This window comes from Conger conger, chromosome 14, assembly GCF_963514075.1.
Source record: "Conger conger chromosome 14, fConCon1.1, whole genome shotgun sequence".
Classification (NCBI taxonomy): Eukaryota; Metazoa; Chordata; class Actinopteri; order Anguilliformes; family Congridae; genus Conger; species Conger conger.
In genome coordinates this window covers 9472025-9492985 of record NC_083773.1, presented here as the reverse complement: position 1 = coordinate 9492985, position 20961 = coordinate 9472025, and the positions used below count along the sequence as shown (strand labels likewise).

Below are 20961 nucleotides of genomic sequence, written 5' to 3'. Positions count from 1 at the left end.
ATAAACATTTCTCAACTTTCTTTCTGTTTGTTGTAATGCTGGAGAATTATCCGCCTCCAATGAGAGTATGTGCTCTTTCACCTGACCCAGAATGCATGTATACACACATATCATATATACTGTATATTCAATTGGAAGTAATTGCCTTCAGGGTTATTTTTCATAAAATGAGATTTATTCAAGCAGACATACCCACAGAAATAAACGTAAGGAAATAGATAACATTTACTGAGAAACAGGGAGAATAATAGGGAGGGGGGGGTGGGAGGGGATGTGTGGATGAATTGGTGGGGGCAGATGGAAATGTGTGCTTTCTGCCTCTCTATCCATTGACAGGATTTTAAAATGACTCTTTTGAAGAAGATGAAGCCATGTTATTTAATAAAAACCAGATACTGCCAAACTACACTGGTAGTTTTGTTCCATAAAAATAAATCAAACCATCTGTTTTTGATACTAATTACACTTCTTCCTGTTCCGCCTAATAACGGGGCTACAAAGCAGCCTTAGCCAGATAACAGTTAGTCAAAAGGATATAGCAGAATTGTCTGTTCAAAAGACCATATTCTCTGCTGAACCAGGGCCTACTGCCAATTCAGGTTCTGAAAGCAAAGCCATGTTGTGCATCGGTCAACTATCCAGAATCTTCTCAGAACAAGTCATACTCCACCAGAGCTTTTTCCCAGAGGTACTTCACGCCCAACAGACATTAAATTATTCATCACTTTTCAATCACTTCATGTATAACTTGGCTTCTTTGGCCATCAGGAGAGGGCCATAAGTCCAGCGGCTGGAGCTGTCATCACCCCACTACGGCTGTCTTTGTGGTGTACTGACAGATATCCAATGCCGAAATATACATGCCCCTAATTTGTGCTAAATATAATGGATAAACATCCAGGCCAACTTCCATTGCGGAACGTGATCTAAGGAGGCAAGAGGCCTACAGATGGCGATGGTTTCCTGAGGGCCCCAGGGGGGAACAGTCGCTCAGCATTCACTGCTTTTGATGTGCATCCAGGTTAGCAGGTGGGGGGATTGAAGCAAGAGTATGGCCAAGGCTGAGTGTCAGGTGGAAACACAAATCCTTAGAAGTAGCCAAGGTGGTAATCACCAGAGAGGGATAGCGTCACAGCGGTGTTATTCAGTACCACTGTGGTGCTCTTTCGTGCCCTTACTCGACCCCTGAATACTTCTGCACACTATGCATACATTTTACCGGTTATCAAAGTGCCTCACCCTGAGAGACAGAGCACTCCCCTTAATCCAATCCACATACCCCAACATTTCTCATACACCCTGAACCACTTCCCCACTGCATTCTCAAACACCCTCACAAATAGCCTGAACCCCCCCATATGTCCATACGTCCTGAATCCCCTCGCTCTGTCTGGAACGAGCTGGTTAGGCTCAGCTAGGTGCATTCATTCCTACCACAGCACACACACATTTGTTAAATTTACTAAAGTGCTAAATCAGTTACTACTCTGACACCCGCATTAGCCCTGGCTATGTGGGAAAACTAATGTTTCATGTTTTGCTTTTGGGGCACTTTGAGGAGGGGGCCAACTGTACTCATGAGTGATCCATGGTCTGACGCAGGGAGAGAGGGCAGCATGGATGCTGGGAAGGTGAGGTCACAGAACAATGGTGCGGGACTGGTGCCATCATACACACATGCACCCACACGCACGCACACACACACACGCACACACATGCACCCACACGCACGTGCGCACACGCACACATACACACGCACACATACTGTACACGAACACACACACACACGCGCACACACGCACACACGCACACATACTGCACACAAACACACACACACGCACACGCACGCACACACACATGCACGCACACGCACACACACACGCACACACACCCACACGCACACATACTGTACACGAACACACCCACACGCAAACACAAACACACACGGGTGCCTGCACACGAACATGCAAGCACATACACACACGCGTGTGCCTGCACACACACACACACACACAAACACACGTACGTGCCTGCAGATGCACATATGCGGGCTCACGTAAACGCACAGAGCATATTTTCTCTACCATCTCTTGCTTTTGTCAAATAAATCTTTATCAGTTTTGAGGCCAGTCAGTCAGGACAGAAGCATGATGTGCAGCAAAATAAATAAAGAGGACAGCAGTGGTTGAGTAACATCTGTCGGTCTCATACACTCACACACACACACACACACACAAAGACACACACACACACACACAGACACGCACACAAGTTGAACATGCGAGTGCAAGAGTCCAAATACAGATGAGGGGCTTAGGGAAACTTAATTTAAACAAATCCCTTCAATGTATACACACCTTACCTGTAATGTTTACATCTGTAACATAGTTATACAGAAGCCTTCATTTAAAGTAAATGACTGATACAACCTGAAAATAGAATGCATGGAGTCAATGCTTGCTTGTTCCCTCGGTTAGAAAAACCCCAGTTAATGACTGAATTAACTGGGTCCCTGGGACATGAGGGAACCCCTGATTTAATCTCTGAGGTGGAGAATGGAGAACGCAGAATCCCTGGCAGCACAGCTCCATGGGGTTCACGTAGGCGCCGTGTCAGACTCCGGCTGTGGGAGGTAGTCCAGATATAGCATGGCGGTAGTTTGCCTATTATGCAGAGGCTATGTGGCTTACTGCGGAATCAGATTCGGTTCAAAATCATCAAGCAAAATTGCGTCCATTTCTGATTCAGAGCAACCTTGATGAAAACAGGTTGACCAGCTACCAGCTCAGACAAGCTACCAGCACTAGCTGGTTGGCCAGCTCATACCCAGCTAGACCAGATTATGACCAGCTTGACCAGCTCAATTTTCAAGATGGTCAAGCTGGCATAGCTGGATTTTGCACCAGGGAAGACATTAATGTCGCAGTAAAATATTGATTTCAAGAACGCCATTACATTATTTATCCAGAGCGATGTACAGTTGGTTAGAATAAGCAGGAGACAATTCTCCCCTGGAGCAACGCAGGGTTTAGGGCCTTGCTCAAGGGCCCAACGGCTGTGCGGATTTGATCGTGGCTACACCGGGGATCGAACCAACGACCTTGCGGGTCCCAGTCATGTACCTTAACCACTACCCTACAGGTCACCCATTGAGTCTGGAACAAAATTGATTGTATGTGATTTTTTTCTTTGCCTGTGCAATCTATCTGTTTTGTTTGATACTTCAGACACAAAACTGATTCTATTGCAGAACGGCGGTAAGCAACCTAGCCGCTACATTTTAGTAATGGGACAATGACCTCCATGCTACATCCCGGCTACCTCTCACAGGACGAAGTCCTGTCTGGCATCATACCTAACAGCCAACACCAGTAAACCTATACTGTTTGGACAATATGATTATTTTTCTCCCAGAGTTCAATTTGACTGAGAATAAAAAACACACATTCTGCGAGTGGCGTTATTAACAGGCTAAGGAATAGGGAAAGTAAACACGAATGGTTTGAGTCACTGGCAGTCGCGCCCTTCTGTGCAATACGCTTTAAAAAGTCTCATTCTCTGCCAGTCTGAGACACATCTAGACTGGCATGGGCAGCTGGGGAACAAATGTCTGATTACTTGGCATTGCATTGTGAAGAAACACTCCCAAATCCAGGTTTCCACAATCTTCCGTTCGATATTGTTTTGTTTAATATCCGACAGGCCGCAATCCTGAGAATACGTTGCTCTTCCACCGTCTCCTAATGACCAACGACATCACTGGAGTCCAGAAAAGAGTCACACAGATATGAGGGAGGAACCTGCTTAACTACTTAGTAATTAACCCTGAACCTTGCTTTGGATTGTTTTTCCATAATTAACAAGCAAGGCGAATCAAATCAGTCATCTACAGCCCATTCCTTTTTGCTTGATTGCACCTGATGCAGAAGCGTTGGCCTTTTCAGTAAAATGACTAAATCACTTTAGTTATAACCCCCCCTCACCCCTCCCCCCTCCCATAACAATCATTTTAAAGGAGAAAACCCATCTCCCATTACTTGGTTTTAATCAGAATATTTTAATGTGACCCAATCTGTTTGATCATATTAAAATGTATTTTATTGTGGAGAGCACCAAGGCTGCGCAATTACATCAGGTGTAATTAATTTAAAAGGAATTGGCTGGCAAAGGGTGATGTTACAAAAATGGAAATGTTACAAAAAAAAAAAAAAGGTTCAAGACCGTTATCAGTTTAAAGATGAGTTCTGGGCTGTAGTCCATTGGCTGCACACTTTGGGCAGTGTTGAGGGGTCATGGTGGGGGCAGTTAGTCGTGTCACTGCTGCCTCCTGTGCTTGGGGCTGTGAGGTAAACCTGCGGCGCTCATTCCCGCTCCCTGGAGCTCGGGGGCTGACCAGCGCCTCCTGCGTTTCCGTGGCGACGCCCTGAGGGGAGCCGGAGGAGGAGAGGGTGCCTTGGGCTCCTGTCCCCCTGCCGTGCCGGGCGTGTTCCTGAGCCCGGAGCCCGGCCCTCCTCCCCGGCCCCGGCCTTTCCCAGCGGCCCCCAGGGAGGGCGAGGGCGTGAGCGCCAGGCACACGTCTCCCACGCGCAGCTGGTGGCAGCGCAGCTCGTACAGCTGGGCCGTTCTGCGCGGGCAGCAGGAGGACCAGCCCCGGTCGCGCACGAAGAACGGGTACTCCAGCAAGACTTCAAGTAACTCCTGCTGAGACGGAACAACCACATGCAGACACATTTCCACCTCCGTTACACCAGGGGGCGCACTCATTTCACTGGGCCCATTATCTCAGTTCCAGTGTTTTTTGTTGTTTTCAAAACATATATAAAAGGTCGAAAGGTCATCTTAATTATCAGTCTTATTTTCTGCCATGCATTAGCTTTCAGCATTACTACTTCTATATTAAGTGAAATATAATAAAAATGCCTTTTACCTATTATAAGTTTTATCCTCTTGTCAGTCCAAACTCAACCAAATAACTAAACTAAACAGCATAAACAAATTGTATGCATGTTAATTTGTGTGTACTGTATGTGAGCGTGTTTGTGTGCACGTGTGTGTGTGAGTGTGTGCATGTGTGTGTGAGTGTGTGTTTGTACGTATGTGTGTGTACTGTATGTATGTATACATGTGTGCGTGTGTGTGTCTGTGAGTGTGTGCACGTGTGAGTGTGTGTTTGTGTGTCTGTATGTGTATGTGTGTTTGTGTGCACGTGTGTGTGAGTGTGTGTGTGTGTGTGTGTCTGTATGTGTGTGTGTGTGTGTTTATGTGTGCGTGTGAGTGTGTGTGTGAGTGTGTGTGTGTGCGTATGTGAGTGTGTGAGTGTGTGAGTGTGTGTGAGTATTATGTTTGTGTGCACGTGTGTGTGTGTTTGTGGGAGTGTGTGTGTCTGTATGTGTGTGTGTGTGTGTGTGAGTGTGTGTGAGTGTGAGTGTGTGTGTGTGTGTGAGTGTGAGTGTGTGTGTGAGTGTGTGTGAGTTTGAGTGTGTGTGTGTGTGAGTGTGAGTGTGTATACGACGTGTTCACCCACCTGAGTGCTGTGGTCAGGCAGTAGGACCTGCAGGCGTGAGAAGGCGGGGTGGGGGGAGGGGGAGATCATGAGCACGGTGCAGGAGCTGAGGTGGATGTCGGGGCCGGGCTCAGGGCAGTGGAGGAAGTCCTCCGTCTGCAGGTCCTCCACCCTCTTCAGCCGGCCGCCGCTCAGCTCGATCAGAGAGCCCTTCCGGAAGAAGGGCAGCGGTGCGGGGGGCCTGGCGGGGGGCGACGGCGGGCGGGGCGGGTGAAGGCCGCCTCCGGCCTTGGCCTTCGGGCCAGGACCCCTGGGAGGCGGGCAGGAAGTTCTCTGGGGGTCCTGCCGAGGGTAGTTCCCGTTCGGGTCCTCACTGTGTGACCTCGACACCTCCGCGTGTCGCTTCTCCGCCAGGAGGGAGAGCTCACTGTCTCTGAGGGCCGGCAACGTATGGCATGCATGCTCTAGAGGGCGCTGTTGTGGCCCAGCACAGGAAGGGGGAGCTAGAGGGTAATGCCCTGTCAGCCTGGACGGCGCAGGGAAATCGTACACCAGGCCCCTGCTTTCCAACGACCTGGCAGGCGGAGGCCTGGGCTTTGCCCACAGGTCCTTACCCTGCAGCAGGGGAGTGTCCGTGGCGTCCTCGGAGAACGCCTGCGCGGGGGGCTGCTGGTATTCGTGGGAACTCCTCTTCCCTTCGCACCGGGGGCTTTCCGGGGTCCCCCAGCCAGGGCGCCCGTTGCCCTGCCTGTCCGACGACTTCCCAACGTGCGAGCTCCAGCCGTCCCTCCGGTCGAACCCGTTGGGCCTCCTCGCAGAGAGACCGGTCTTGTCACGGAGCGGAGGCTCCCTGGCGTACGTGGGGGGTCGCGGGAAGTGCTGAGCGTGCGTGATCTGGGGGTTGTGGGAATTGTAGTTCCTCTGGCCGAGCGGGAGGCAGGTGAACACATCCGGCGAGTCGGTGGGGAACTGCGTCCTGTACGGGACGGCCATGCCTGTGTGCTGCAGGTTGAGGGCACGACTCCAGCTCAAGTCCAGGGTGTCCCCTCCGCCGGCACTGTGTCCCCTCCAGTCCGCACTCGCAGTGGACATGAAGGGGGTGACAATGGTGGCTGGGTAGGGCACGTGCCAGGGTAGGGTGTACATGGGGGTAGGCGCAGGTAAGGGCTGGGCTTTGGGTGAGGCTGAGGGCAGGGGCGGGGTCATGGGCGGAGTCATGGGCGGGGGGATGTCGACGCCGTAACAGGAAGTCATGGCCGGCTCCTCCCCCGGCTCCGAGCGTTGTTCCGCCCGCCGCCCCCCCGCCCTCTCCCAGGGGGCCGCGGGCCTCTTGAAGGTGTCTGCAGCGGGGCCCTGCTCCACAGAGCCCTGTCGCGACTCCCTCTTTTTGGGCGGGAGGCATTCCTTACCCTGGCCCGGGGAGGAACTCATCTGGACGTCCGGTCAGCCGCCTGTGGATCCCCCCGGAAAGGGCTGGCGATTAGGTGACAGGAGCCTCTCGGGAGAGAGAACCGCGGGGAGCAGAAGCAGCTCTTTGGCATTGCATCGCTCGAGCAGAGGTCAAAGGTCGTCTCTGTATGACCTCTCACCTGGTAGGAGACAGAATGTTGTTGATGAAGTGCAAAGGAAGATGTCGGATTAAATAAGTAGATTCGTCAAGAGCAGACCTATTACTGCTGAGGCCGCAGTACTCCCCTCTACAGCAGCCGTTAAGAGAAGGCGCTGTTGTTTTCAGTTGGGCTGGGGAGATACTCAGCGTGAGTTAGTGAGTGCGTGAGCGAGGGACACTACAGGATGTAAAGCTGCTTATCTGCCGTCGAAATGTTGAAATCGTTTCTGTAGCCTCAGCCGCACACCCACCAACTCGTCTCAAAGTTGGAGTCAATACATAAATCTTGAGTCATTTAGGGCACTGAAATGACTCACGCCCTGCCCACTCACAAGTATTCTGTCCCAAATCAAAACAGTACTGTTTGAAACAGCTTTGAGATTCTAAAGGGCAGTGCGGGGTTGTGCTTTGTAAACTAGACTGAAACCAGTCGATCATAGGGCTTGAGCAAGGGAATTCACCTGAATGTTTTATTTTTCAGCTGGGTGAAGGTCAGATTGTTTGAATTGGGAAACAGAAAGTCATTCTCAGGAGCAGTACATTATATTTTTATAGACTCAGTGAGCAATTTATTAGATACACCAGCTTGTGAATGCAAATATTTAATCAGTCAATCATGCGGCAGCAACTAAATGCATAAAAGCATGCAGACATGGTCACAAGGTTCAGCTGTTGTTCAGACCAAATTGCAGAATGGGGAAGAAATGTGGCTTTGACCGTGGAATTATTGTTGGTGCCAGACAGGGTGGCTTGAGTACTATACCTTAGAAACTGCTGATCTCCTGTTATTTTCATGCACAACAGTCTCTAGAGTTTGCAGAGAATAGTGCAAAAAACAAAAAAATCCAGTGAGCAGCAGTTCTGTGGGCAAAAATAAATTGTTAATGAGACAGATCAGAGGAGAAAGGCCAGACTGGTCTCTGAGCAACACAAAACGTCAAACCTCTAAGTGGATAGCCTACAGCAGCAGAGATTTAATATGTCTAAAAAATTTGTCAAATAAATACCTAATAAAGTGCTCACTGAGTGTATGTTGAAAGCACAACCACATAAAAGATAAACTTGTACTATAAGAATATAAGAAGATCCTTCAGCCCACCCTTAACATTACTATAGTTATGGGGTTCTGTCATATATCAGTTACTGGGTTAAAAAAGGATGACATTTATGCATTCCTACTTAGTAACTAAACCTCACCTGGGTTTTTCCTGTTTTAGATTAATGCACAGGTGCAGCAACGTTTTCTGTGTCAGCATAAATGGAAATGATACATCAGCAAGTTCGAGCATGAGTTTGATGTCTCTTGTATACAAAAAAGTTCAGTGTATCCAGTTCACTTATTTTAAGGGTTTGGCACATTCATCACTGAACAGGCAGGGCAAGCTCAACTTATTCTTGCTATTGACCTCAGGGGCATTTCGTAGTGTGATTGTGTGACAGATCGCTGCTGACAGAAGTGCAATGGCATAGTCACGCTTGCTTTAAGAAAAGTTATATGAGACAGAGCTGGTATTTTACAGAACTTTGCTGTTTAAGTTAACTTTGTAAAGGAAAACTCTACGATGATAGCCTACTGCAAAACTTTCATTTTTGAAACCAGTATGCTCACAGAAAGCTCTCATTAGGTTCAATTAGGTCTATGGAATGGTTAGGGGGTTTTACCCGCACATAATAGAACAAAAGTTTTTAAATGTTCAATGTTGACATAACTTTCACAGTCAGGCCAGCTCCAGGAGAACTTCTCTCTCTCTCTTTCTGATGGGCTGCAGTTAGTATTAGACATTTGCAAATCTGAGTAGATTTTTTTTGAGTGGATTGAGGCCGTGAAGTTTCCCTTCATAGACATTATCTGCGGTTATACTCGTGGCTCCTATACGCGGCGCTGTACAAAATCAATAGCATCAATTCAGAGAACAGATTAGGTTAATGCTAACTGTATCGGAAGTGAAAGGACTTCTGCGGGAGCTGGGGTAGCATCAGAGTCTGCAGCTCCGCTGAATGCGTTGAATCAGCGAATGGCCACGGAACCAAAGGCTGTCCCATATCGTCAAACACGAGTGCAGCACGAAAAAGCCGTCTAGCGGGAAACATTGAGCACAGGAAACCTGGCTGGTTTGTCACAACAGCAAATTTGGATGTAAATCCCGCAACGAGGCCAGACGGTAATTGTTTAATAAGCGATTGAAAGCAAATATACGAACTAAATTTAGAGAAATTGTATCGCCAATTCACTTTGTTTGTGAGGGGTGCCAATAATTTTGGCACCCGTGGTTTTCAGAAAAATGAGATTACTTAATAAAAAACATGGGAAAATTAGAGTAAATGTATTGAAATAAAAGCATATAGCTTTCCCATATGTTTGAACCTGACATATAGATTATTATCTTGAGTTGTTTATTATAATCCACCTTTTTTCTTCATCTTTATGAATTATGCATGAATTATTCTGTATTATTTCAACCCGGTGTGAAAGACACATGGATGTGCCCTTGCTGCACAAGGGCATATGGCAAAGTGAGAAGTAGTAAGTGTACTATACCTATGACATCTTAATGGATTTCCCCAAACTGAAACAACATTCATGCCATTGTGGCAGCCTTTCTAGAGCTAATACTGATACTAATGCTGATGTTTCAGCAGGCAGGAATGCTGATTGACTGATACCAGCAGATTCCTCCCCGTGTGAAATACGTTTGAAATATGTCTGAAATTCCAGTTGTAAATTCCAGCTGTAAATTACATGTGAATGAGAATTTGCACAAAAATATTGTACTCAAATGACTCTGGAGTCTGTAAAATAGCATCCACAGATGTAATGTCTTCTATTAGACACATTGTTCTTGAATAAAATGGCTTATGCCTTTTTTTGTGGCTGTAAATGTGACCCTAAATCTCCAACTCAAACATGAGTCCACTTAGTTGTCTCAATTGCACCAGACAAGATCAATTGAGCACAGAAAAGTCTGTGGATCCTTTACGTATTAGAGTCTGACCTCAGGGTTACACGGATGGTGCAGTGGGTAGCAAGGAGGTACTGGGTTCGAATCCCTGTCGGCCGGGGCCTCTCTGTGTGGAGTTTGCATGTTCTCCCTGTGTCTGCGTGGGTTTCCTCCGGGTACTCCGGTTTCCTCCCACAGTCCAAAGACATGCAGGTTAGGCTGATTGCAGAGTCTAAATTGCCCATAGGTATGAGTGTATGAGTGTATGGTTTTTGTGCCCTGCGTTGGACAGGCGACCTGTCCAGGGTGTTTTCCTGCCTTTCGCCCCAATGTATGCTAGGATAGGCTCCAGCCCCCCTGCGACCCTGTTCAGGGTAAGCGGGTTAGGATAATGAATGAATGAATGAATGAATGAGTCTGACCTCTAAAAATTGGATATCTCTGTACCTTCTGGTACTTGTATTGTCCTTTTAAACTCCTTATCTACTCTCTGGCTAATAATATGAGCCACCAGCCCAGATTAATCATGGATTCAAAATGGGAATAGCCAAGACATACTGTACATTTAAATGACGATTTAATTGTTGATATTTAATTTAATAAATTATGATATTTAATTAAGATTTCACTTAGCATGGATAACATTGCATTGTCCCCTGCCTTGAATAGGCTAAATTACGTTTGGTAATGAACCCTTCGAATAGAATAATAAAACCTCACATTCCCACAACTCCAGCTCTACAAGTGAACATGGTGTGTGATGGAGTGGCATCTCGAGCCATTTTTGAGTGTGTTCAAGTCGGGTTCCCTCTTTTCAACACCCGCTGCAGAGCTACAGTGGGCTCCACAATTATTGGCACCATTAATAAAAATGGACAAAAAAGGCTACATATAATAAACAACATGGATAATGATCTGTATGTTACATCCAAACATGGGAATAGTGTATACTTTTATTTCAATACATTTACTCTGATGTTTTTTATTTACTATTTTATTGTATTTTTTTCTGAAAACCACAGGTGCCAAAATTCTCGGCAGCCCAAACAATTATTGTAAAAAAAATCATAAAAAGTGAAATTGGCAACACGATTTTACTTAATTTAGTTCATCTCAGTCTAAAGGAACGATATTGTGTAATCACATCCTGTTTCACTATAAGTATAAAAATGAGGTAACAAGCATGCAAAATTCCTTTGCCAACCATCAGCATAGGAAAATCCAAAGAACTATCAATTCAGAAGACACAGATGGTAATTGACAGTACCAGGAAATATTGGAAAAATAAAACTGGTTGCCTCTTCCAGGGAGCTGAGACATGGTCATAGGTAGATTGTCCAGCAGGACAATGACTCCAAACATACACTCATTGAGCACTTTATTAGGAACATTTTTACTTTATTACACCTACTTATTCATGCGATTATCTAAACAGCCAATTGTGTGGCAGCAGTGGAATGCATACAATCATGTAGATACAGGTCAGGAACTTCAGGTAATGTTCACATCAACCATCAGTATGGGGATAAAATGTGATCCAAGTGACTTTGACCATTGAATGATTGTTGGTGCCAGAGAGGGTGGTTTAAGTATCTCAGAAACAGCTGATCTCCTGGGATTTTCACGCTCACTAGTTTGCAAAGAATGGTGCAAAAAAAAAAAATCCAGTGAGCAGCAGTTCTGCAGACAGAAACACCTTGTTAATGAGGTACGTCAGAGCAGAATGGCCATTACATTACATTACATCACATTACAAGGCATTTAGCAGATGCTCTTATCCAGAGCGAGGTACAATGAAGTGCAGATCAAACACAGGAAGTGTGAAGAGGACCCGAGAGGACAGTTTGTATACATCAACTTACAAACTAGCATACCACGGTTGGCAGCTAGAATACCCTGAGTACAACAATGGCCAGACAGGTCAAAGCTGACAGGAAGGTGACAGTAACGCAAATAACCACACATTACAACAGTGGTATGGAGAAGAGCATCTCCGAACACACAACACATCATAACTCTAAGTGGATAGGCTACAGCAGTAGAAGTCTAAATAAGTAATAAATACCTAATAAAGTGCTTGCTGAGTGTATATTTGGCTTGGCTAGCTCTAGAGCCAGGGTTTTGGCAGGGAGAGCCAATCGAGCTGTTGCGTTGAAGTCTTGGTTGGGGGGAAAATGTCACCATCTGAGTTGGACTCAAGAGCAAGTTCTTCTGAGGTCATTCTGTGAATCACAGAGAGCAGCCGAACCAGAGGATTCAATCAAGTTGCCAACTGCCTATTAATAACATGTAAAATCTTGTATTTTGAAGGGAAGCAATAATGCTCTACCAGCAGTTTTGATGGATGTTATTTAATTTCCTGCTCTCCTATGTTGCTTTTATACAGGAACGTGTAAATGAATAACAATATGACAATTTCCTGTACTGAAAGTCAGTGAATAAGCCATATAATGATATAAGTCTCTGTGGTTATGTTACTGGCGACAAACTATACCTGGAGTTGAAGTCTTACTTAAATGTTTAACATTACAAAAGCAAAAAAATAAGGTAAAGTATTATACATCTAGCGTGGCTCATCGTGTAGAACCTCCTAATAACACTTGAGAACATAAAAGTCCAGGCTTTTTTTCTACAACCCTTCTGCAGATTTATACCCAGACAGACAGACAGACAGACAGATAGACACGCACACACACACACACATGCTGCACAGAATGCATACACACAAGCTAGCAACACTGTGTAAAACAGTGAGGGGGGTGGCATTTGGCTGCTGCTGCTGCTGCTGCTGACTCAAACCCAGACTACCACGCACAACGCTCCATGTTCATCGCCTCATACGACACATCACCCCGTCCTTCCCACAGAGACCCTGCCTTTTAAAGGAATTTAAGGACAAACTGCATGAGAGAGGGAGAGAGAAAGGGAGGGAGAGAGAGAAAGAGAGAGGGAGAGAGAGGGAGGGGGGAGAGAGGGAGGAGGGGAAAGAGAGAGGGAAGGGGGAGAGGGAGGGAGAGAGAGGGGGGGCAGAGAGAGAGGGAGGGGGAGAGAGGGAGAGAGAGAGGGAGGGGGGACACTACAAACTGGAAAGCTGGATCAGATGTTGCTGCCCCCTCACCCTTCCCGAACATTTATGTCAAGACTAACTTGTGCCGTAACCTCTACCAATGGTAGGCAGGCATGCATGACAAATTGACATCATGCGAAAACAGTTTTAGTGCAAACGAGCTTCCATTTCCTGGCAGCGGTGGTAATCGACACCACCCTACCCTTCCTTGTGCTTTCTGGCTTCTTTTTGGTATAGAATCGTTAGCCAGCTTTCCTCTGACCTGCCTTAGCTGCAGGGTTACAACGGCTGAGACAAGTCGAGATTGTTTTTGTAGCATTTTGACCCAGGCCGACAATGATATTAGCCAACCATGCATAAGGATACATGAATGCACAGCAAGCATATTAACCCAACAGAAACAATTATAGCTAGAAAGTGCCAATGCTCACTTGAAGCTGGGCAGCGTTGGCACCATCATTTGGTCAAACCTTTCATTCCCTTATTTTACCCTATTCAAACTGACCTCAGACCAGGCCCAAATACTCAAATCTGTAATCGTTTTTGAATTCTGATACTTTTCTGCGCTAGATTGATCATGCCTGGTGCGACTGAGCCAATCAAGAGGGTTTCCACTTTGTAAGAGTTTTCATAGGTTCCAATACACCAGACAAGTAGAGCACAGGAAAGTATACAGTATGAATTAAAAAACGATGACATATTTGATCCACGTCTGCCTCAGATTAGAATGGGTGACACTTAAGGGTTTTCATTTCTAATAGTGCGATATGAGAGGGGACAGATGGGACCAAAAGAGCTTTCATCAATTCAATTGGAATCTGTGGAAGGACAACAAAATAAACACTCTGGAAGGCAGCGAAGCTCGTTTTTCTCATCTTCACTATCTAGGGAGGACTGAAAATGTAGGTCACACTTCACACTTTGCAAACAACAGATGTAATGCTAACACAGTAGTAGGCAAGGGAAAGTGGTGGTGATGCTTTTCAAACAGTTAGACACCAATGGTATTATTTAAAATAGGCCAACCATCTGCTTGTGCCTTAATTTGATCATTGCGCTCAAGCTGTGCACATTTCTTTATTTCCATTCATTTTTGGTTTGATTGTGTAGATTGACCTGCCTCCCTTATTAGAAACCAAATGGTTTCTGATTGGCTCGGGAGTGAAAGGCCTTGACTGGATAGGATGTAGCGTAATGCTGGGGGGTGTGTCTGTTCTTGTCTAACCGGTATGACATGCCTTGTGGTTTTTCAGATCCACTCACCTTATTGCCTGGTTGTTAGTTGGCTTGGTGTGTAGAGGCCCTTAACGCATGAACGATTACAGACGGAAGTACCTGTTCCAACCATAGCTGGATAATCCTACCTGTTCATATGATGAATTATCGTTTTGATAATGGACAAATCCAAGGATTAGGTTAGATTTGATTCAATGTTCACACGGAGAAAGATATTCTAATATAATTTCTTTGAATGATCACCGCGTCATTGGAATTCCAGGTACATGCATGAATACGCATTTGTTTTTAGAAATTAATCCACAAATCCAAAGCAGTTCTAGTTAGTAACAGACGAGCTTAGCTGCAAAAATGTTACAGGGTCAGCAGCACATGAGCTGTGACCGTTATTATAGTAGCACTCTCAGCTATTACCTTTGAGCTGGAGGTGTATATTCGAAAACATCGTATTGGATTACATTAATCACAAACGGTTAAGGGCAGCCTGTAGCCTAGTACATGTCTGGGACCCGGAAGGTTGGTGGTTCAAGCCCAGGCGATGAGATCCGCACAGCTGTTGGGCCCTTCAGCAAGGCCCTTAACCCTGCATTGCCCCATTGTCCCCAGCTCACTTTGGATAAATTACAAATGAATATGATTTTTATGATTATTATTAAGGCAGTACAGAATAAACCAGGTGAAATAATTTAAAGTGAAACTAAAGCAATACCCTCTGAGTCAAACGGAATGGATGCTGTAAACACGACTTGAAGAAGATGCATCCTGTGGAAGCCCCTTCCGTCTGATTAGCACACACACACACACACACACACACACACATACACACGCGCACACACACACACACATACACACACACACACACACACACGGTACCTTGTGTCTGATTCAAGTATAAAGGCCTCAGAAACACGTTGAACGCGCATACAGAGAACACTAATGAAGGAGACGGGAAGGCAAGCAGCACGAGTGTGCCCGTTCACACGACTTTGACGACACGAGCCACAAGCACTACGAAAGCTGTGTTCGACGTTTGATCCGCGAATCAAACTGATCAAGAATCACCCCACTGAAGGTTGTATTGGCCATTGAGGGCTGATCCTTTAAAACAGATTTGAAATAAATTTAAATGAATGGCATTGCAACAAAAGATTTTCTAAAAAAGAGTCTTCTTTGGATACGATTAATGATGATAATAATTGAAAAGCTTTACTAATAAGTGCAAAACACCCTTTTTTAATTACTGGATTATCCATGAACTTGATTTATTTAAGCAATCTCAAATGAATACAGGTGTCATTTCCATTACCAAAGTAATGTGAATGTGAATACTTGTAAAGCATAATATGAAATGTATTTTAAAGAATGAAAAACTAACCTGCCCCTTATACTATATACAGTACAAAATATTTTTTAATTCAGAAAAATAAATGAGTTAAAATCGGATGTCTGTTGAACACTGCTGTGCTATGCTACAAATATTATTCACCAGTGGAAACCCTAGTTAAATAAACATTGCAATATAAAGTTACCATAAGTCCTCAAATTGTGGCCGGAGTTTTTTATTTACTTAAAGTGGGCCAACACTGTTCAACACTTCCTGTAACCGTTCAGAAACGCAACTTGAGTAGCTAAACCATTAATGAAAGCCAAAACAGATGCGTCTTCATAAAATACCAACTTGCCAGACACGCCTTCGTGAACAATAACAAATTAGCGTAGATAACAGCAAGTTAAGGATTTTTTTTCCCTAAAGTGCGTTTTATTGTGAGACATGCGTTTCGTTTGGAGCAGCATACCGGTAGGCTATCAAAAGAGTTTCGCTTTGGTTTGGGATTTAATTTACTTTTGGACTGTTTGATTCAATTGCTAAATGTTGGGACTGATGGGCACTGAAATCTGGGGGGTATTTGATGGTTCACTGTTAAGTTTTATGTAGTTGAAAGAGTGTCGGGATTTCCACCCGTCTGTTTATTGCGAGTCAAGGCAGCCGCTTTCATTCATTCATTGAACGTGCGCTATGCTGTAAATACATGGACACCTTATTGCGTAGCCAAGTAGCCTAAATTGAGTTAATTTTTTATTTTGCCTGATTTACTTTTTATTAAATTCGTAGGCTGGAATGCCTCGCGGCAACAATTGTGTTTAAATGTATACTGCTTTAGCTTTTGGCAAAGTACTCAGAAGGGCGCAGCAAGCGACTGGTAGCTTGAGAGCAACGTGTTGGAGACCCATGGTGTAGGACAACGACTTTTCATTGGCAACAGTATTGAACCAACCAACAATATAAAATATTAAGAAGAGCTCTTTTATTTCATTGAGTTAAATCGAAACAATGTCTTCTAGTGCTCATGGACTGATGGTAGGCAATATTACCCCGTTTTGTATTTGGGGGCCGGCCTTTATTTGTCCGAATCGACCAGGCCCCGGCTATTCGACACAATTTGAGGATTTACTGTACTGTCATTGCTTTGAGTAAAGAAGTTTTAACTGTATTTATTTATTGTTGAACAATAATTTAGGAGCAGTCTGTAGCGGAGTGGTTAAGGCACAGGACAGGGACCCGGGAGGTTGGTGGTGCAAGCTCTGGTGTAGCTACAATAAGATCCGCACAGCTGTTGGGCCCTTGAGCAAGGCCCTTAACCCCACTTTGCTCCGGGGGGGGGGGTCGTCCCCTGCTTAGTCGAATCCAAGTTGCTTTGGATGAAAAGTGTCAGCTAAATGCCAAATTTAATTAGAATTAAACTCATGTTTGGTGGTATAGGATACTGCAGTGTGTCAAAAAGCTATAGTCCTAGGCCGTAAGTACCCATCATCATGTCTAGTAGATAATTAACTGTATAATCTAAGTGAAGTTGTTCTTCCTGCTTAATGGCATATTGTATTGTAGGCTGAGATGATCAGTTTACATTTCTTGGAACCTTCCCCAGGGCTGCTGGCAGTGATCATCTGACATTTATCTAACACTGATATCTACGGTATTAGATACTATTTAGCTTTTAGGCAAACTAGGCAGTAGGTACACTTAGGGGTAGGAAAAGGCGAGCATTGCTGGGCTGGATGGCCTGTTCTCCTCATTAAATTATGATATTTTATGTTATTTCTATAATCTTTTTTTCCTGAGAGACAGCTGAGAAACATCATTGTACTGGAAGGTACAACGGCACAGTCCCAATCAGAACTCGAGAATTTGATTGTTGATAGAACGGGACCCAACACGCACACACACAATTTATTTCACACAATATTTCCTTTTGAGCAACCAAGCCTGAAACTAGCACTGAAACAGCAGGAAACACCTGCACTAGCACACCTTCCCTGGCTTGCCTCCATAGCTGTAGCTTCAGCAGTGGCCTGGAATCCAGACAATGCTATTCAACACATCGCTGCACTGCGGGAAGTGTAAATGCCGGAGAATGCCGTTCAGTCTGCGTCTGTGGTGTCTGCAGGGTTATCGGGTCGCTGCACCTCTCTCTGTGACACGCGAACCCTCACACCGGTCTTAACCAGGCCTTACTGGGGACATCTGCCAGGTGCCTCCAGCTTCACTGGACGCAGCTACAGCTAGGCCTCCCCTCGAATGTTGTGAGGCGATGGTCTTCATTGCATCCACTGTACCCCCTCAGCCGTGTGTCTCCCACTGCAGGACACACGTTCTGAGCTCTCCTCAGCCTGGAGCAGCCGAGCTGTGGCAGGGAGAGGAGGCTGGCAGCCAGGTGCAGCAATTACAGCCCATGCATTATGCAAGCTGGAGTATTATATAAGACATGAAAAATAAATATATACTTTACTGCAAGTGTGTGTGGGTTAGGGTGTGTGAGTCTGGCAGGGCTTGTATGTACGGTACTGTATGTTCCTGGGTGTACAGTACATATATATGCATGTGCGCCTGTCTGTGTGTGTGTGTGTTTGTGTGTGTATGTGTATGTGGATTCACCTGAATAAGCAACTCTATCTTTGGCACATTTACACACAGTGTAGATATTTCGACAGAGGATCTACCGAGAGCAATCCTCACGTAGTCTATAGCAACACAAGTCCAGATGTCCCCTCTCCGTTTAACCGTTGCGTGGGTCAATGCAATCGTTTTTTTTTTCCGTTTTTTTTTAATTTTTTTAAAACCCACTCCTCAGTCTAGACAGCACAGGAGCGCAAACTCTCCTGACCTCTCCCCGCTTCGCCCCTGCGCTTCGCTCCGTGCGTCTGAGGCGGGAGCGTCTTTTTTCCCTCCGCAGACAGGTAGGCAGCGGCCGACGGCACCGGCTCATTACGCGAATGGGCCTGAGGAGCGAGTAGGAGGCGGCAGCGCTAGCGCTAGCGCTTCGGCTTCAATAGCTTACAATAATAGAAATCACCGCCGAGGTATTCATTACATAACGGCCGCGTTCGTCTGCGGCTGCTCGCCCCCCCGCCGCCCCTGACACGTGACGTTAAGCGCCATTTGATTCGCACCTTGCCGCGTGGGAGGACAGCATCTGGTGGACCGAGCCAGACCGCACCTCGAGCTAAAGCGACTACAGTGCTAATCGGATAATAATAAATATTAAAAAAATGCATAACATGCACATTCAACCCGAGAACGCAGCATGGACACCGTTAAAATGACAGCAGGCTCTGCTCTCTTGTGAGGACCGGGCCAGACGCACTACATTCGATTTCCTCCTTTTGGTGTGAAATATGTAATTATTTTATTACTTCTGCATGTAGTGCCTGTGCCTTCAAACCTCTGAGTGATGATGAGTCGAAAAACATTAAATATATGATACATTAGAAGTTATTTTTAAGTGCTGGGTTCAGGTGGTTGTGGCGGGGGCTTGGGATTGTATGGGACATGTACAAGATCAGGCTTCCTAAAGTCACTGTTGCGATGCTAATATCCAGTTTTTGCGCTAATATCTCGAATGAGTAATTTTCTGTGAATACAGTCATATCAAATATACTGTCTGCATTGAAGTGTAAGGTTTCCATTTCATTTGTAGTCCAATTAATAGAAAACTAAGAAAGTAGAACAATCACACTGCTGCAATCACTGTATACAACAAGCCATTTGATGTTGAAGTGCTATGATTGTTATAAGAATCTCGCCTCAGGAGCACATTTTTCTTGAGGATAAAGGCAGTCCATTAAGGCAATTACACAGGACCTTTAGCGAACTGAGTATATCTTTCTCTGGAAGTTGGCAGTCAGTGCTCTCTAGACACGTTGTGCAGTGTCTGTCAGGTAAAATTTTCGAGTAGCACCAAGCAGTGTCACTGTCAGACCTAGCATCCGGACGCCCACCTGTCTCCCCGCGTTGTCCCATTCATGGCAGGGTGCACAACCTCCAAAACTCCTCTCCAAAACTGGGGGGGGGGGGGGGGGTGTGGTGTCTGCCTTCTACACGGAGTCCTTCCCCGAGGGAAAGAGGAAAGTCCGGGGAAACGCACACTGTCTGCGCTGAACTGCTCCTGTTAGTCACTCCTCTCAATAAGTAATGACTCGTTTCAACTGCACGTGTGCACACAACCCGAATGCCATGTTAAAAGAAATGTTAAATTGTGTGCGACACCACTGGATGGGAAGTTTTAGCAGTGCTGGGTTGTTGCAGACACTTATTGTGGTAAGTGCACAAAAGGACCCCTCTCTGTGACTTTACCCGGAGCATCTCCTCCACAGTTGCAGAAATGAATGACTGTCATTCCTGCGAGTACTTTAGCATTTCCACCTTACCGTGCTGTCACACAAATCGTGCTGTCAAGAAAATCTTTCTCTTTCTCTCACTTTCTCTTTCTCTCCTTCTATTTCACACACACACATACACACAGAAACACACACAACAGAAGTAAATCTCTCTTACCTCTCAATTGTCTTCTGTTGATAAGTGCAGAAATGGGTCCTCATTGGAACAGACAACAGTTAGCGCAAATAGGCACATCCAGCCTTGATTCAGATCATCTGTTTCTCTCTCTCTCTCTCTTGCTTGCTAGCTCACCCTCTCTCTCTCTCTCTCCCACTCTACTCTTCTGCTGTCTCTCTCCTTCTCTCTCCCTACCGCTCGCACTCTGCCTTTCTCCCTCTACCCCTCCCTCCCTTTCCTCCTCTCTCACACACTTAATCTTTCTCACTGTCTCTCTATTTCTCTGTCTCTGTCTCTGTCTCTCTCTCTCTCTCCGTCTCTCTCTCTCACTCACTCTCTCACATCAGCTCGCTCGCCCTTTGTGACTCTCCCCCCTCCCCTCCCCCCCTCCCCCCCCCCCCCCCCCCCCCCCAACCCAAGGGTGTATAATTAGACATGACTCTGCCCTGATACTCGTGTAGCTCATTGTAGGTGGATGGCTGCCTGCCTGTGCTGGCGCTCTGCCCAGACGCGGCTCTCGTTAACCCCGCCGTTGCTTGGAATGCTGCGGGTGTGAGCTCGCGCCATTGGACAGATACCCACCTCTGCCTCTCCTCCTGGAACACCCCGTTGGCACGCCGGCGGCATTCTGAAGTTGGTTTTGGAACACGGATCGAAATAGAATGTCCCCATCGTAAACCTCGTGCCATTACAGTTACTATATAACAATCGGTTCAATGGGTTGAGGTGACAAAGCTCTGCTGCATTTCAATTTGGTGTTGCGCAATACTGTTA

The 20961-nt window shown here is 45.9% G+C and overlaps 1 protein-coding gene across 3 annotated transcripts; it reads right to left on the bottom strand.

Annotated features, from left to right (window-relative positions):
• Positions 1-153: 153 nt before the first annotated feature.
• On the bottom strand, positions 154-20420 carry LOC133109552 (uncharacterized). Of its 3 annotated transcripts, XM_061218916.1 has the most exons (4): positions 20188-20420; positions 7876-7973; positions 5525-7092; positions 154-4698 (listed from the first exon to the last, which is right to left on the bottom strand). In XM_061218916.1, exons 3-4 carry the CDS (start codon positions 6932-6934, stop codon positions 4315-4317), a joined length of 1794 nt encoding a protein of 597 aa, XP_061074900.1. In that variant the 5' UTR covers positions 6935-7092; positions 7876-7973; positions 20188-20420; the 3' UTR covers positions 154-4314. The 3 variants fall into 3 exon arrangements, 2 of the variants coding, with proteins under 2 accessions (XP_061074900.1, XP_061074901.1); XM_061218917.1 differs by lacking the exon at positions 7876-7973; XR_009704735.1 differs by lacking the exons at positions 154-4698; positions 5525-7092; positions 7876-7973 and adding exons at positions 11431-11731; positions 12117-12273.
• Positions 20421-20961: the final 541 nt, after the last annotated feature.